The 18,434-nt window shown below is 40.3% G+C and overlaps 1 protein-coding gene across 1 annotated transcript in view; it reads left to right on the forward strand.

The window, feature by feature from the left end:
• Positions 1–1,871: 1,871 nt before the first annotated feature.
• Positions 1,872–18,434, forward strand: part of LOC121445703 (histone-lysine N-methyltransferase, H3 lysine-36 specific-like) — a gene marked incomplete at its 5' end in the record, with an annotated part of 40,466 nt that continues 23,903 nt past the window's right edge. The window contains 5 exons of the mRNA XM_041647849.1: positions 1,872–1,990; positions 2,799–2,942; positions 8,088–8,211; positions 15,919–16,119; positions 16,934–17,113. Of these exons, the coding sequence (XP_041503783.1) occupies positions 1,872–1,990; positions 2,799–2,942; positions 8,088–8,211; positions 15,919–16,119; positions 16,934–17,113 (768 nt within the window). The remainder of the gene's footprint in view (positions 1,991–2,798; positions 2,943–8,087; positions 8,212–15,918; positions 16,120–16,933; positions 17,114–18,434) is intronic.

Consider the following 18,434-nt stretch of genomic DNA (forward strand, 5'->3'; position numbering starts at 1 on the left):
GCAGTTTTTGAGACAGGGTTTGTCTGTATAGACATGGCTGCCCTTTTTGTTGCCTCTGCCTCCAGAATACTAGGATTAAAGGTGTGCACCATCATGCATGGCACGTGTGTGCACACACTCAAACACAATTTTCTCTTAGAGGTTGCCTTATGTAACCCAGGCTGCAAGTCAGGATGATCTGTGCACTCCTGATCCTTCTGTTTCTCAAGTGATGAGGTTTTAGAAATGTGTCAGTTTGCCTTGCTTGAGATTGCTTTAATTTTGTAAGCACAGATACAACATTTGCTTATTTATATTTGCACCTCAGAAGATAACTCATTGGAGTTGATTCTGTCCTTCTACCATGTTGATTTAAAGGCTAGTCTTAATCAGTGAGTCATCTCTTTGGCCCTAATTTTGTTTTATGACCTATACCTTTGCTATTCATGTCAGGCCCTGCTAAGAATCCCCACTAATTATGTAAAATTAAATGAAATCTATTTTAAATTTATTTACTTTCTTTTCTTGAGGTCAGGGTTTCTCTGTGTAGCCCTCACTGTCCTGGAACTCACTCGTAGACCAGGCTGGCCTCAAACTCAGAGAGATTTACCTGCTTCTGCCTCCCAAGTGATGGGATCAAAGGTGTATTACCACTCCCTGGCAGAAACTTCTTTTTTTCACCTTAGAGAAAACCTTTATGGCCGGGCAGTGGTGGCGCACTGTCTCCCACCTTAATTTGCTGGCATTACAAATGCATGCCACCATACCCAACATCTTTTACATGGGTTCTGAGCACTCGCGAGGCAGAGACAGGCGGATCTCTCTGAATTCGAGGCCAGCCTGGTCTACAAGAGCTAGTTCCAGGACAGGCTCCAAAGCCACAGAGAAACCCTGTCTCGAAAAAAAAGAAGAGAGGGAGAGAGAGAAAACCTTTATGTAGGATAGTATATTGACAAACAGTTTCAGTTGAAGTATTCGTAACACGAAAACTGATTCAAGGGCTGGAGAGATGGCTCAGTGGTTAAGAGCACTGACTGTTCTTCCAGAATACCATGGTTCAATTCCCACCATGCACATGGCAGCTTACAACTGTCTACAACTTCAAGAAATGACACAAATATACACGCAGGCAAAATACTGATGCACATAAAATGAAAATAAATAATTTTTTATAAAAAGAAAATTGATTCAACATACATCAGCAACATTTTATGGACTTTAAGAACGTCCTTTTAGGCTAGAGAGGTGGGTCAGAGGTTAAGATTTCTTGCTGCTCTTACAAGATGATCTGAAATAGCTTCCTAGCACCCATTTAAGACCGTTTACAACTGCATATAATTTTAGCTCCAGGAATATTGAACATCCTTTTCTGGCCTTCCTAGGCACTACATGTACAAATACTCAGGTATACATAAACACATTTTATATTTTTGAAAGTTATTATGTTTTATTGCTATTTCTTCCTTTCTTGGACTTTCCTGTTAAGTTATTGTAATTAAGTTAGAATAAAACCATAGCTATAGTTGTTGAAAATAAATGCTAGTTTTTAGCTTTATGTCTTAAGTAATAGTTTTTTTAATAAGATAAAACCTATTACTGCTGGGGGTGATGGTACACATTTTAATCCCAGTAAAGGCAAGTGGATCTCTTTGAATTCATGGCCAGCCTGTACCACAGCCAAGAGGAGGTCTGTCTCCCAAAAATAATCCAATAAGTAATTTATTTATTTACATCTGCTTTAGTATTCTAGACACTTCAGTTATAAGTAGATTCTGAGTTAGGTATTACTTTACTTTACCATAGCTTTTAAGGATCCTTAATTTAAGGATGAAAGTTGCTGAACATATATTTGAGTAGCTAGCTATTAGGTAACATTTGTTTTCCTTTTGTAGGCACAACCAAGATATTTGATAAACCAAGGAAGCGAAAACGACAAAGGCATGTTACAGCCAGAGTACACTATAAAAAAGTGAGAAAGGACGGCTCCTCAAAAGAGGCTCCACGCTCGGAGGTATCACTCAGTTCCTCACCTTTCCACCTTCCACGCTAGACGGCCCATCCTCTTCCTTGAAGATTTAAAGAATCTTGACTTATGGAGAGCCCAGTCCTAGCAAAGTACAAATTGCAACTGTGGATAATGGCCCTTTTGCTTGAGATAGCAGAATCATTATATATGTGTTGCCTTAATAAGTGAAGTTGTTCTAAAACTGGAGAGTACAGTCTAAGTAACCAAATAATATGAATGAACCTAGATAGTGCCCCATTAAAGTTCAGACTGCTGTAGGTAGGGGGAAATTCCATATGCTTATTTACTGACCATCAGTTGCTTAGTTTGGGATGTTTACAAACATCAGCTCTTGAAAAGCATTTAAAGCTGTCTTTACAGAGCTTTTGAATTCAAGTTAAAAATAGAATTAGATCCAGTTTTTGAGCATCACAGATGCTGCTGAGTGTTTTCTTTCTAATTTGAATAGAATGCCCAAGGGGGCATTGCCTAGGAAACACGGATCTGGAGGACAAATAAGTAATCAAATAAACTTAAGAATGTTTTCTCTCCCTTAGTGAAACCTTTAAGTGGAACAGCTCAAAAAGTTCCAGTGGAAAAGCCTCAGAGCAGTTAGTGGCAGGGCATGAGGCGCCCACTACCCGTCCAATCACAGCAGGGTTAGAACTAACATTGCATGCAGTCCGCCCGCGTGATTGGCTGAACATCTGTAAGTGCTTGATGGCTAGACAAATAGCAGCCCAGAGGGAGGAGGGGGTCATATGGAAGAGACATCAATAATACAGATGTGGGGTGTTATTTTTTTCTCTGCAAGGGAGAACTGATGATCCACAGGACTGCTGCCAGCCCCAAGGAGATTCTTGAAGATGGTGTAGAACATGATCCTGGGATGTCTGCATCCAAAAAATTGCAGGGTGAACGCGGTGGAGGAGCAGCACTCAAGGAGAATGTTTGTCAGGTAGGGAATGTTTGTCTCATTTTTGTTGCATGTGTACTTTTTGAGAAACCCCCTTTATCTCTTAAAAGACCTTATTATCTTGGTTAGAGAAAATGGTTATGGATGATTCCTGAGGAGTTTCTTTTTTTTTTTTAAGATTTATTTATTTATTATGTATACAACATTCCTTCTATGTATGCTTACATGCCAGAAGAGGGCTCCAGATCTCATTATAGATGGCTGTGAGCCACCATGTGGTTGCTGGGAATTGAACTCAGGACCTCTGGAAGGGTAGTCAGTGCTCTTACCCTATGAGCCATCTCTCCAGCCCCTTGAGTTTCTTTCAGGCTGTAATTCTTTTGTCTCTTTTGATAAGCAAAGAGAAGGAATTAGTTGACTATTGGTTACAGTCTGTCCTTGTGGCCTATGAGTATATACCTCCAGAAGCAGAGCATCCTGGAATCAGACCTAATTGTTTTGAGTCCTAACTGTTGTGCTGATTATTTGTGAGGTGTTTCTCTGGCTTTATGAGTTATTAGTTCCTTGGTTTACCTTTGCAAATTCTTAAAATCTGACATTATGAAAACCTGGCGCTTGGTGTATGTGTGTGTACATATGGGTGGATGTGCAGGTGCATGTGGGCATAACATGGAGGTCAGAGGACAGCTTTGAGTGGAGATCCTCAGGTGACCAACACTTTGTTTGAAATGGAGCCTGTCATTTGGCCTGGAACTTAGACATTGGCCATGCTGACTCAACCATGAGCATCCAGAAGATGGGTCTGTGTGTCCTTTCTCATGTCTCACCACTGCTGGGTACAAGCACACTGCTATGTGGGCTGCTTGAATTTGAACTCAGGTCTCTTGCTTGCAAGTCAAGCGTGTTAGTGATTGATTAACTTTCTTTGCTGCTGTATTTATTTGTTGTTAGGTTTTTCTTTTCTTTTTGAGATGAAATCTTACTTAGTAGCCATAGCTGGCCTGGAACTTCATGTGTTGACCAGGCTGGGCTCAAATTCATAGATGTTTGCTTCCTTTGGGCTCCCTTCTCTGCCGCCAGGGCACTATTGTTTTTTTTTTTAAATATTTATTTATTTTGTATACAATATTCTGTCTGTGTGTATGACTGCAGGCTAGAAAAGGGCACCAGACCCCGTTACAGATGGTTGTGAGCCACCATGTGGTTGCTGGGAATTGAACTCAGGACCTTTGGAAGAGCAGGCAATGTTCTTAACCTCTGAGCCATCTCTCCAGCTCCCGGCACTATTGTTTTTAATTGAAACTACTAAAAAGTAAAACAGGTCCAGGCTATGTTGCTGTGATAGATGCAGTTTTATCCTATTGTCTCTTCGTTGCATTTTTCTCTGTTACATGAAGAATATCTAGGGGCTGGAGAGATGGTTAAGAGCGCTCGCTGTTCTTCCAGAAGTCCTGAGTTCAATTCCCAGCAACTGCATGGTGGCTCACAACCATCTGTAATGAGATCTGTTGCCCTCTTCTGGTGTGCAGGCATACATGGAAGCAGAATGTTGTATACATAATAAATAAATAAATAAATAAATAAATAAATAAATAAATCTTTTCTTTAAAAAATGTCCACCTGAACCAGGCCAGAGACAGACAGGCAGGTCTCTGAGTTCAAGGCCAGCCTGGTGTAGACAGTGAGTTCTAGGACAACCCCTGTCTCTTTGGAATGGGGGTGGAGTGGGGCTTTCCATATTTGGACTAATTCCCAAGTGCAGTATTGATCCTGAAAAGCAGCTCTGCTCATTAATCATTGATAAAACAAGTCAGAATGTAAATGCATTTTACACCGATCATTAAAAGACAATGTTTGTCACTTTAGATGGGATTCACATTTAGTCCTAGCACTCAGAAGACCGAGCCAGCCTGGTAGTCTACATAGTGAGTTCTAAGCCATTGAGTGACTATACAGTGAGACCCTTGCCTTTTTAAAAAAAAAAAAAAAAAGCTTGGTGTGATTACACCCATCTATAATTCCAGCATTTGGTTTTTTTTGTTTGTTTGTTTTTTGTTTTTCGAGACAGGGTTTCTCTGTGGTTTTGGAGCCTGTCCTGGAACTAGCTCTGTAGACCAGGCTGGTCTCGAACTCACAGAGATCCGCCTGCCTCTGCCTCCCGAGTGCTGGGATTAAAGGCGTGCGCCACCACCGCCCGGCTAATTCCAGCATTTGGGAGGGAGATATTGACAGAATGACGTTCATGGCCATTTTAAGCCACATATGGGGATAGTAGGTACAAAGGGTAGCCCTGTGGTCCAGGCTTGCTGTATTGATGTGATGTGCATGCATGTATATTAGGACATACAGATCCTGATATAAACTATTTGTGGCACTTCCTTTGTCAAGTGTCGAGTTCAAAAGTATATGATATGGATATCCCAACTAAGCTGTTATGGTAAACCATGTAGTTAATTTGAATAACATATTCAGTTTGTACTGTAATTGACATTTTCATGTTTTAAACTGAATGTGTTTGCTTACTATATGAAAACTGTTCATTGGCCCTCTATGTATGTATGTACATATACAAAACGAATTTTTGTTTTGTTTTGTAAGTAATAGATAATAGGAAAGTCAAGGTAAGAAAGATAAGCTCTGCCTGTCTCCCTAACATTTTCCTGCTTGTTTATTTAGGTGACCAAGACCTTTTGTTTCTTTTATTCCCCCACCCACCTGTAGACCAGGCTGGCCTAGAACTAGAGATCCACCTGCCTCTGCCTCCCTTGTACTGGGATTAGCGGCGTTTCTTTTGATTTTTTTTTTTAATGGATAGTAGATTTTGGTTTCTGTGGACTAAATCAATTGTATAGATGAAAAAATACTTTGGGAAAGCTTGTTTATATTGTTATGTAATAGTTAATAGTTGGGTCTGTACTGAATATAGATTGATTTGGAGGGGTATACATATGAGTCTATGTTCAGGTGTTTGTATTTCATGACTGTGTTCATGTATATACATGCCTATGCATGGTGGAAGCCATAAGTCGAAAGTAGAGTGTTCTCCCCCCTTTGAGACAAGGTCTCTTTATGTAACCCTGGCTGACCTGAAACGCTGTATAGACCCAGCTGTCCTGGAACTCACTGAGATCCCTCTGCCTCTGTATTGGGATTCGGTCTGTGCACCACCATGCTCAGTTCTGTCCATTTTGATTTTTGAGGCAGGGTCTGTTACTGGAATCCAGAACTTGATGTTTAGGTAGGCAGCCTGGCCAGATGGATCAAGAAATCCAGCGTGGATTTGCAGTGTGCACCACCATGCCTAGCTTTTTTTTTTTCATATATATATATATATATATATATATATATATATATACTTATTATTTATTATGTATTATTCATATATATATTTACTTATTATTTATTATGTATACAATATTCTTTCTGTGTGTATGCTTGCAGGCCAGAAGAGGGCACCAGACCTCATTACAGATAGTTGTGAGCCACCATGTGGTTGCTGGGAATTGAACTCAGGACCTTTGGAAGACCAGGCAATGCTCTTAACCGCTGAGCCATCTCTCCAGCCTCATGCCTAGCTTTTTACATAGATTTGGGGAATGCGCTTGTTTTCTCATGCTTGCAGAGCAAGCTCTTCCCTAACTGAGCCATCTCCTCAGCCTCATTACTCTGTTTTTAAGGAACAACTATTTACACAGCATGTATACCATAAAAGATTAGAGTTTATAAGTGTTTTAAAGTATACAAGAAGATTGTGTATACAATATGCAGTTTTCGTTGTATGAAGGACATGGGTATTCACAGATTGGGTATGGGGGTTTCCTAGTTGATGGTATCAGGCTAATTTTTTTCTGCTTTTTTTTTTGTTGTTGTTGTTGTTGTGAATCAGTTGTAGATACAATGGGATTAAAAAGAAACATTGGGAATTTCCAAGGTTTTCATAATTAGATATAATAGCCTCATTTCATAAGGCTCTTTTTCCTTTTAGTGATATCATGTCTTCATGAGACTGTCTATGTCAGTGATGTTATGTCCCTCTTCCTGGTGGGCCCAAAGCTTTGTGTTTAGTTCCCAGTGAGAGGGACAAAAAGATAAGGGGTGAGAAGGGTTATATTTTTTTATGAAGTAATTTGATATATATCTCAAAGGGCTCTTATTTTGGTACTGTTAGGATCCAAGTCCAATTGGCTGTTATTGCCTCCTGCGCAGCTGTCTGGTTTGTCTCCTCTTAGCTTTGTTCTTGAGTTTGTTTTCCAGTAACCAGCTATAGGAATCTTTTAAAAAATGAACACCTGAGTTCAACCCTCACTTAGCAAAGCTCTTTGCAATTAGATTAAAATCTGAAATTATTGACCTCCTCCCTTTTTTTATGTCATTTACTGCCAGTTATGACCTGTCTTCACTTCAGTAAATTAACAGTGTCTTTCAGTTACATTTTCCTCCCTGTGGGCTTTTTACTTGCTACCTTCCTTTGTCATAACCTACTGTGAACTTTCAGACTCTGACCTAAGATGTCATCCTCATAAACAAAGCCAAGTTAGCTATTTGAATTCTCTGCCTAATACTAATTGATATTGATCATTTTCTGAACTCTTTCCTGTGTTGTTATTATTAGTGTTAATTACCAACTTAGCAGGATTTGGAATCACCTCCCAGGTACACCTGTGAGGGATTGTTTATTCTGTGGTCTTGCCTCTAAGGAATTATCTTGATTAGCTTAATTAATTAAAGTGGGGAAATTTGCCCACTGTGAATGGTGCCATTCCCTTGGCTGAGGTTCCAGACTGTGAGCTAGGCTAAAGTAGTTCATTGCTCTCTGATTTCTCATGTGAACGATGTTTGACCAGCTGCATCAAGCTCCTGCTACCTTGACCTCTCCACCAGAGTAGACCATATCTTGAACTATGAGCCAGAACAAACCTTTCTCCCTTAAATTGCTTTCGTCAGGGTGTTTTATCAGAGCAACAAGAACAGTAACTAAGACAACTATTGTTTTCATTTGTTTGTGTCATCTGTCCCCATTAAAAACCAGAGAATTTCTTGTGCTTGGCATATAGGAAGTAATTATTAATATTAGTTGAAGAAGTGATGGAATTTCACAGATTTTTTCTTTGCTGTTGATCTTATGAGGACTCTTCATTTGGGAGTTTTCTAAAGTCTTTCTACAGACAAATCTCTATTCCTTTACAGAACTGTGAAAAACTGGGTGAGCTGTTACTATGTGAAGCTCAATGCTGTGGGGCTTTCCACCTGGAGTGCCTTGGCCTAACTGAGATGCCGCGAGGAAAATTTATCTGCAATGAGTGTCGCACAGGTAAAGTTGATGACGTCGGAATTTTAGTCTTTTTAGGACAAAGGTATATTGAAGATGCCGCTTTCTGACAACAGGGAGCTTATTGTACATGCAGATGTGGGTACTGTGAGGTCCTAACCCTCGAGGAATCTTATAGAATAATAGAATTGCCTTTATCATTCTGAAATGAACTCTGAATAAACTGATCCCAAGGTAAAGCTATGTTTTTAAGAGTTGCATATAAATCAAACAGTGTGTAGTACTTTCTGTGTGGCTCAAGTGTGGTAATGTCTTTGAGACCCATCTCTGTTAAAAAGGGTATGTCAGTAGATCATCTTTCCACCCTTCTTTCTCCACTCTGCTCTCCCTCTTCCTCACACCATAGCCCAGGCTTGCTTTGAGTTCATTCTTTCTGCTTTGATCTCCTGAGTGTTGGGATTGTAGGTGTAAGCCAACATTTCTGTCTAGCTTACTCTTTCTTAAAATACCTGTGTTGAGGTGTACATAGCATACACTGAGCTAGCACATGTAATCGGGCAGATTATGAGTTTAAGACCTCTATGGACTTACCATATTAGATCCCTTTTTCTTTTCTTTTCCTTGAGACAGGGTTTCTCCATAACCCTGAAGGAGACCAGGCTGGCCTCAAACTCAAATAGAGGTGCCTGTCTCTACCTTCTAAGTTCTGAGAGTAAAGGCATGTGTCAAAACACCCAGCAAGATCCTTTTGTTTGATTGTGTGTGATACTGTGTTTATGTCTGTGTGTATTTTTTTTTTTGTTTTTGTTTTTGTTTTTCGAGACAGGGTTTCTCTGTGGTTTTGGGGCCTGTCCTGGAACTAGCTCTTGTAGACCAGGCTGGTCTCGAACTCACAGAGATCCTCCTGCCTCTGCCTCCCAAGTGCTGGGATTAAAGGCGTGCACCACCACCGCCCGGCAGTGTGTATTCTTTTGTTACTATTAAATTTTGCAGTTTATGAGGGTTTTGCATACATGCCTGGCTATGAATCACTTATGCCTGGTATATGAATAGGCTAGAAGAAGAAACATATCTACTGGAATTGGAATTTAAGCATAATTGTGAGCTACCTTGTGGATGCTGGGAAATAAAATTGTATCCTCAGGAAGAGCAGTTGGTGCTCTTAACTGCTGAGCCATTGCTGCAATCCCTTGAGATGCTATCTTGGGAGCGGGGGGGGGGGGGGGCAGGACCCAGGCAGTGGTGGTGCACACCTTTAATCCCAGCACTCAGGATGCAGAACAGAGACAGGTGGAATTCTATGAGTTCAAGGCCAGCCTGGTCTACAGAGCGAGTTCTATGACAGGGTCCAAAGCTACAGAGAAACCCTTTCTCAGAAAATGAGTTTCAGTCCCCAAGAATCTATTTAAAAAAAAAAAAAAAACCATCCTCAGTGAAAAATTCTCTCTTTGATCTTCCTGATTCCTTAACAGTGTTAATCCACTTGACCCATCTGTTTCACACCTGCTCAGACTTTAACTAAGTTTAGGCAGACAAAACTATGGCTAGCCATCCTTTACTGCATTAGCAGATTCCAGTGATTGTTAAGGAGGACTTCCTTATCTCCCATCTCTCAGTGGCTGCCAAACAAAATGCTGTATCTTGTCTTATGATTGGAGTATGTTTAATATAGCTGGAGAATGCATACCTTCAGCTACAGGAATTACATGAATGGCAAGGACTCTATGATCTTATTACCTTAATAGTCAGTGTCCAGTTTGTCTTGAGGTCCATGATACAGATGAGGCAGGAATAACTTGTACAATAATACACAGCTGAATCATTGAAGGATTCAAATGTTACTTTATTAACTATATATTTCCATTTTTGAATATTCAGTGTAGGTTCAATCAAAAGAAAATAATGATCTTCAGGTTGTCCTGCAAGATATGTAAATATGAGTTCCTCCCACCTTTGCTTCTTTAATTTCTTCCAAGTCTAAGCAGTTTTATTTGGAGGGCAAAAATGTTTAACCTAACCCTGGACCCAAGATCTCTTCAGATGTCCTATAGACAAAATTCCTCTGATTCAGGAGGCCTTACAGCCAGAAATGTAAGCAGAGGGTCTTTGAAAGCTGGCCCTCAACTCGATGCTTTCTTCCCTTCCACTAGAGCATCAGCTCTAGGCCCAGGACAGAAGCAAAAGAATTCTGAATGAGATTAGGAATCTTTCCCAAGTTGAGAGGATTCTGGAGATTATGTGTAGAAAGCTCCTGTAGCGTTGAAAAGATTTATTCAGATAGGGTGTTATCAGGACCTAGAAACACTGGTTGGTCTTAATAGAGATCAGGATGAAGAAAAAGGCGTGTTTAGATGCACCTTTGCTTTCTGTCTGTATCACGGATGGGATCTTTCTGAGAATGCTAGCCACGATAGGGGAAAAAAATAGAATAATAGATTTAGGCCTGAATCTTACACTGCCCTTTCCTGATGATATTGCTGTACAATGAATGCAAAATTTTATTCGTAGAGATTACACAGTACAACAATCATTTTTAATGAAAAGCATTTTGAAATTACATTGGGCCATAATCATTCCATCAAGCCATTGGAAATTGGTCACTTTCCTGCATTTGTAAATTTTTGGGGTACTTCATCACCTCCTCTGAGCTTGATCACATGCTTTTTGCTGACTCCTTAGTAGCAATAAACTGTTTTCTTTTTTCTTTTTCTACTGTGTCTTATTTTTGTGTATTTCATGCCAATCTACCACTGTCAGAATGTTCCACTGTTCTCCTTTTTCTGGTGTTTGTGCTACTCCTCCCACTGCTGTTGTGGCCAGTGGAGGTCCTATCTGACCATCCGTAGCTAGGGGTGAGGCAGAGATAGTGTAACAAAAAAGCAGCTGATGGATAACTGCTACCATGCTGCCTAAAGCACAGTTCTTTCTACACTCCCTGGAACTGTCTCCCCTCTCTCTTCTTCCTCTTCATCCTGCCCTTACCTTACAGTTCCTCCTCTCAATTTGCCTTTCCCTGGGAAGACATTATAGCTCCAGTGCTGACACTTATATATATAAAATATTGTTTCTTTGTTAATGTACAGTTTACAATTTCTTTTTCCCTGTGTTCACTGTTTCTTTTTAGGCGTTTGGAGTTTTTTATTTTTACCTTTTTTGGGTTTTTTTGTTTTTTTTTCTGAGACAGTCATTTTGCAGTTCAACCTGCTCTCAAACTCGGTAAATGTTTCTAAATATAATCCTTCTGCCTCAGCCTCCCAAATGCTAAGATTATAGGTGTGGGCCACCATGACTAGCTTTTTTACTGTGTTAAAATCTGATTTGCCTGTATTGATAAGATATTTCATTTGTATTTTAACAAAGCTTGCCTGACGATCAGAATACAGAGCTAAGCCACTAGAGGCTAGGCAGTGGTGGCGCACACCTTTGATTCTAGGACTCAGGAGACAGAGGCAGAGGGATCTCTGTCACCCTGAGCTACACAAGATTGAATCTGTCTAAAAGAGAAACAGCTCACACAAAAGTGATCCCAGCACTTAGGATCCCACACCTTTAGTCCTAGCACGAGGGAGGTGGAGGCAGGAGTGATATGGCTGGGCCGGAAGAGGAATATAAAGCGGGAAGAGACAGAAGTTCAGTGTAGTCTGTGGACAGGATCGCCCCTTTGGTCTGATCATTGGTAAAGAGGTAAAAAAAACTCTAGCTTCTCTGATCCTTCAGCTTTCACCCCCTAATATCTGACTCTGTTTTTATTATTAATACCAATTAGAATTCGTGCTACATTTGCCTGTGTTTTGTTTGCTTCTATTGTTAGGCTCACATCCAAAATGTCCTTTCCCTGACCATGTGGTCTCTTTGCCCTTAAACTTGTTTCAATCCTCTGGTTTTTTTTTTTCTTTGTTTTCAGTTGGTGGTTTACTGTGGTGTCCAGGCTGACCTTTAACTCATGCCTTCCTCATCCTTTGCATGTTGCTCCATCAATTATATTAGTTTTTGCCGTCTTTTAGCAGTCTTTGGAACTTTGGTTTATTTTATGGTCGTGGGAAGCAGAATCTGGGTTTTTGTGTGTAGTAGACCAGCTCTACCACTGAGATGTGTCCATCTGTCTTATGAGACATGATCTCAGGCTGACTACAAAATTCTCAATTCTCCAGGACAGCTCATTATTGTTGGTATTACAAGCATACACCATTATTCATGGCTCAGGATTTTTATTTGTAGTTCTCTGGTAGGTTCATTGTCTTTTTTTGTTTTTGAAACAAGGTCTGCCTGGCGGTGGTGGTGCACGCCTTTAATCCCAGCACTTGGGAGGCAGAGGCAGGTGGATTTCTGTGAGTTCGAGGCCAGCCTGGTCTACAAGAGATAGTTCCAGGACAGGCTTGAAAGCTACAGAGAAACCCTGTCTTTAAAAACTTAAAAAAAAAAAAAAAAAAAGGAAAGAAAGAAAGAAGGTCTAAAAGATTTAAAACTCGGAATTTAAAGTGTGCACTAACATGCCTATCTTTAGATTCATTTTCCTAATGTCTTCAAAGGAGCAGACATTTTAAGTTTTGATAGAAGTCTGGTTTGTCAACTTCTAGAAAGGTTTTTATTTTATATGTATTAGCATTTTGCCTGCCTGTTGTCACATACTTACATACATACATATGTATATGTTGTATGCCTGCAGGCCTGTTGTCCTCAATGTCTAGGAGAGGACATTGGTTCCCCAGAGTTGGAGTTAGAGGTGATTTTGAGATGCCGTATTATAGCTGCTGGGAATTGAACCTTGGCCTTCTGGAAGGGAAATCAATGTGCTCTTAACCACTGTGCCATCTTTGGTCCCTGGTTTATCAACTTTCATTTGTATTATTTTATGTCATGTTTAAGAAATACAGCTTAACTCGGTGTCACTTTTTTCCAGTACATCTTCTGTGATTTTTATAGTTTCTGTCTTCATATTTATGTGTATAATCTGTTTCATAGTAACTTGTATGTGTGATTTGAAGTATAGAGCAATTTCCATTTTTATTTTTTCTAGGCCTGAAAGTTAGATTCAGAGTCTTATGTAGGCTCAGCAATCAGTGTATCACTGTATCCTCAGCCTGAGACTGTATAAGGTATTCTGGGGGTGAGGGGCTGGCGAGATAACTGAGTGCTTAAGCACTTCCCTGGCTGCTCTTCCAGAGGACCTGCAGACCTGAGGTCCATTCCCAGCAACCCTTTACAGTGGAATCTAGTGCCTTCTTCTGGAATAACGGTGTACATGCAGATAGAGCACTCATAAATAAGTCTTTTTTTTCTCCTAAGATATTTTACCTGCTTCCAGACAGATAAAAAGTATGAAGACATTTTCTTACTTCATGGCTCTTCCTGCTCTACTGTAATAGGGGATCATCTCAGGTTTGCTTTTCAGTGCTGGCCTGTTCCCTTCCGCTATATCTCCAAAGCAGGGTTTCTCCCTCCCCTCCCACTTCTTTCTTTCCTTAACTTTCCATTGTGTACATGGATAATGGTGGAACAAAAAGTTTGCATGTGTTCAGGTAGGAAGGTGGCTCAATCAATAAAATAATTGCCATACAAGTGTAAGGACCTGATTTTAGATTCCTAGCATCTGGTCAGGCATGGCTATGTGTATCTGTAATCCCAGACACTGGGAGACAGACAGGTAGGTTTCTGGAGCTCACTATCTAGCCACCATATGAGCATCAATAAGCCACAGTGTCTCAGAAAACAAGAGGGGGCGGGGCTGGGACTTAGTGCGTTTTCACAGAACCTGCCTTCATTCCCCTGCACCACATTGGGAAGCACACAGCTGTCTGAAACTCAAGTTCCAGGGGATCCAGCATCCTCTTCTGGCCTCACAAATACACATACTCACAAATAAATCTTTTTAAAAAATAAAAGGTAGGGCTGGAGAGATGGCTCAGTGGTTAAGAGCATTGACTGCTCTTCCAAAGGTCCCGAGTTCAATTCCCAGCAACCACATGGTGGCTCACAACCATCTGGAATGAGGTCTGGTGCCCTCTTCTGGCCTGCAGGCATATACACAGGCAGAATATTGTACTCAATAAATAAATAATTTTAAAAAAAATAAAAAATAAAAGGTAGACACTGGGCAGTAGTGGCTCATGCCTTTAATCCTAGCACTCCCAGTGAATCTCTGTGAGTTTGAGGGCAGCCTGGTCTACAAAGTGAGTTTCAGGATAGCTAGAGCTGTTACACAGAGAAACCCAGTCTCAAAAAACAAACAAACAAATAAAAATAAAAGGTAGAGAATGACTGAGGGACACCTCCCATGTCAACCTTAACCTCCACTTAAAACATGTACATACACGAAGAATCTATAAGTGTTTATTGAAGTCTTCTAACAGGACTTTGAAAAGAAAATCCAATTTATTTTCAAGAGTTGTAGTATTCCTGGTTTTATTTTCAGATTTTTCCATATGTCTCAAAGGTATTTTTTAAAAGATGGCTGGAGAGATGACTTAGGTTAAGAGCACTGGCTGTTCTACAGGTCCTGAGTTCAATTCTTAGTGACCACATAGTGACTCGTAAACCATCCGCAGTGAGATCTGCCCCCTCCTGACATGCATGCAGGTAGAACACTGTATACAAAACAAATAAATCTAAATAAATAAATAAAACTCTTTAAAAAAAAACTGGCTGTGATAGTTTTGTCAACTTGAAACATCTGAGAAGAGATAAGAATTGTCCTGAACACAGTGGTACAAGCCGTTAATTCTAGCACTTGAGAGAGAGAGAGAAGCAAGTGGATTTCTTAAGTTCAGATCTCAGAATTCCCCAGAAAGCTTCACAGAAAATTGTCTAAATCTCCTTGACCTGTGGGCATATCTATAGGAAATTGCCCTAAGTTCATTGATGTGGCAAAATTCAGTCTAAAAGTGCATCACATGTATTCCTGCTGTCTGCTCCTGACTGGAAGACATTGACTGCGTCAAGCTGCTGCCACCTTGCTGGCGTGATAGACCATAATCTGAAATTGTAAGCTAAAATAGACCCTTTATTTTATAGCTTGCTTTGTCATGGCTCTTTTTTTGGGGGGGGGTTGTTTTTTGGTTTGTGGTGTTTTTTTTTTTTTTTTGAGACGGTAGTTTTAGAGTCTGTTATGGGGCTAGCTCTTGTAGGCCAGGCTGGCCTCAAACTCACAGAGATCCGCCTGCCTCTGTGTCCTCCTGAGTGCTCCAATTAAAGACGTGCACCACCAGTGCGCGTTGTCATGGATTTTTGTCATACAAGCCAGGAATAAGGCTTGAGAGGAAGCATTTAATGTCCACCTTGTTCCTGTGTTTTCTTTATCACCTACAATGTAGTTGGATCTAGAGGCTGGATTTTCTTTGAGAGAAATGTGTTGTACTCAGTATAATATGACACTTTGTTATATCATACCAATAAACACATATCAGATCAAATTGTCCACTTTTTTTTTAGTTTTTTTGTTTGTTTTTGTTTTGTTTTGTTTTTGAGGCAGGGTTTCTCTGTGTAGCTTTGAAGTCTATCCTGGAACTTTCTCAGTACACCATGCTGGTCCGAAACTCAGATTCACCTACTTCTGCCTCCCAAGTGCTGGGATTAAAGGCGTGAGCTGCCACTGCCTGCCCAGATTGCCCACTTATAAAGGTACTAAAGTTGTGCATAGTCAGATTCTGTCAGTTTGGTAAATTTTATAAAGTTCTTCACTAACTTATTCCTAACGACTTTGATTGGAATATATTCTTGTATTATTAATCTGTTGCCTCTTTCCTTTTCCAGGAATCCATACCTGTTTTGTATGTAAACAGAGTGGGGAAGATGTGAAAAGGTGCCTTCTGCCCTTATGTGGAAAGTTTTACCATGAACAATGTGTCCAGAAGTACCCACCAACTGTCATGCAGAACAAGGGCTTCCGGTGCCCCCTGCACATCTGTATAACTTGCCATGCTGCTAATCCAGCCAATGTATCTGCTTCTAAAGGTGTGGATTTTTTTTTTTTTGATGTAAATCAATCTAATTGTAAGACTTTGGTTTCTTGGGCACTACTACTTATTTTCAAGTGCAGTCTGAAGCATCCTGCTTGTCAGTTTGCTAAAGTAGCAACATTTGTGGCCAAGTAGAGTAATGAATTCCCATGGATACCATGCTGTGTTCTGTGGAATTTCCAGCTGATGGCTTAAAATATTTAGATATCATTAGAGATTTTGTTTGAAAACATCTCCTATTCAATACACTTTATATCCCTTTTAGTTCTTCTACCATATAGATTTAAGTAGTTGGATCCTGGTTTTTAGTTGCTGATGTATATTAGAGATCCATCTGGGAAATAAGCTTCATAAAGTAATAAGCAAAGACTAATTCTACTGTTCAGTTGCTTTTGTCTTCTGTTTTTGTTTTGTTTTGTTTTGTTTTTAAGACGGTTTCCCTGTGTAGCCCTGGCTGTCCTGGAATACTCTGTAGACCAGACTGGCCTCAAACTCAACAGAGATCCACCAGCCTCTGCCTCCCAAGTCCATTCGTTTTAATTTACTTATTTCAGATGTTACAGGATTTGAGGCAGTCATCTGGATCGTAGATCATGGTCTCCTTGCAGATGCAGGTGTATTTACAGTTGTGCAGTCCTATTCCCACTGGGGACTAGCACAGAGCTCCTCTCTTCATCTTAATAGTGAATTACATGTTTAAGAGCCATGTTTCTCCCCGCTGGCAAATAGACTTTCATAATGCACTTTGTTTCCATATGTAATCTTTTTCTCTTGCTTCTCTCCCATTTTTCTTCTTCCCATAAATGTAGGTCGTCTGATGCGTTGTGTCCGATGTCCTGTGGCCTACCATGCTAATGACTTTTGTCTTGCCGCTGGGTCAAAAATCCTTGCATCTAATAGTATCATCTGCCCTAATCACTTCACCCCTAGGCGGGGCTGCCGAAATCATGAGCATGTTAATGTCAGCTGGTGTTTTGTGTGCTCAGAAGGTAAGATGTGACTTCTAACTTTGACTGGTTTCAAAGGGATTATCAAGTGTTTTATATTTTAATGTGTATTGCAGTGAATATATGGACAACTTACAGGAGTTACTTCTCTTTCTCTTGCCATATGGGTCCTAGATATCAAGCTTAGGTCTTCAGACTTGGCTCATCTCTCTGACCCTGAAATAAGATCTCTCAGTCAATCTGTTTTGGCTAGGCTGGTGTGCTGTTGAGTCCCTAGGATCTGCTTGTCTCAAGTACTCAGTGCTGGGGTTACAGGCTAGCTTCTCTGGGTTCTGGGAATCCTAACTTTGGGGCTTCATACTTTGTAGCAAGCCCATTATGACCGACCCACTGATAAATTTCTCCAGTCTCTCATGTATCCTTTTTAGTTTATAATACTTGAGGCTGGGAATAGTGCTTGCTTAGCCTATCATGCCCAAAGCATTGGACTTTATATAAATTGATGTGATGGGGCATACCTATAATCTTTAGTGTACATCACATGAATTCAGTGCCAGAGTAGGCCAGAAGAGGGAGTCATTTCCCCTGGAACTAGAGTTATAGAAGGTTGTTAGTAACTATGTGTTTGCTGGGGAATCAAACCCTGGTCCTCTGCCAGAGTAGTAGCCCATGCTTTGGATCCCACTAAGCCATCTTTCCAACTTCTGAAGAAAGTTTTTATTTTTATATATGTATATTTCTTTTTACAACAGGGCTTATGTACTTGCTTTGTATGCCAAACTAATCATAAACTCCCAGAGGTCCACATGCTTCTGCCTCCAGTGTGCCTCTATTAAAGGCATTCACCACCATGCCCAAGTTGAAAAAAAATTCTAGAACAATACAAAGGAAAAATGAAATAGCACAGCCTATGAAGGAAGTTCAGTCATAAAAGTTAAAAACAAGTCCAGAGATCACCTAAAATTTTCTCACTGTGTTAAGTCTATAACCAACTTTATTTAAACAATTTTAATAAGTGTGATAGCAAATGGAGACTATAAGTTATAAACCAAGAAACTCAGGTTCAATAGGGATGCCAAACACCCTGCTTACAAGCACTTGATAACTCTGTGTCTGAAACTGCCGTGTTCTGAAAAGAGTGAAACAGCTACGCGTATGGAGGTACTGCTGGGTTATGTGTTTTGTTAGCTGAGGTCTCAAGAGCAACTGTTGCTCATTATAAAATGTTTCTACTGGGAAATTGAGATCTCAATAAGGAAAGTGAATTCCTGAAGTGATAAGGTCTTAGGACTTCAAGACCTTCCTGTCACCAGCTGAATCGAATTTTCAGGTTTTAGGGATGGTTTGGTTCGTAAAATCCCAG

Source organism: Microtus oregoni, unplaced genomic scaffold (assembly GCF_018167655.1).
Source record: "Microtus oregoni isolate MIOR12 unplaced genomic scaffold, Mior012 000332F_ref0000167, whole genome shotgun sequence".
Lineage (NCBI taxonomy): Eukaryota > Metazoa > Chordata > Mammalia > Rodentia > Cricetidae > Microtus > Microtus oregoni.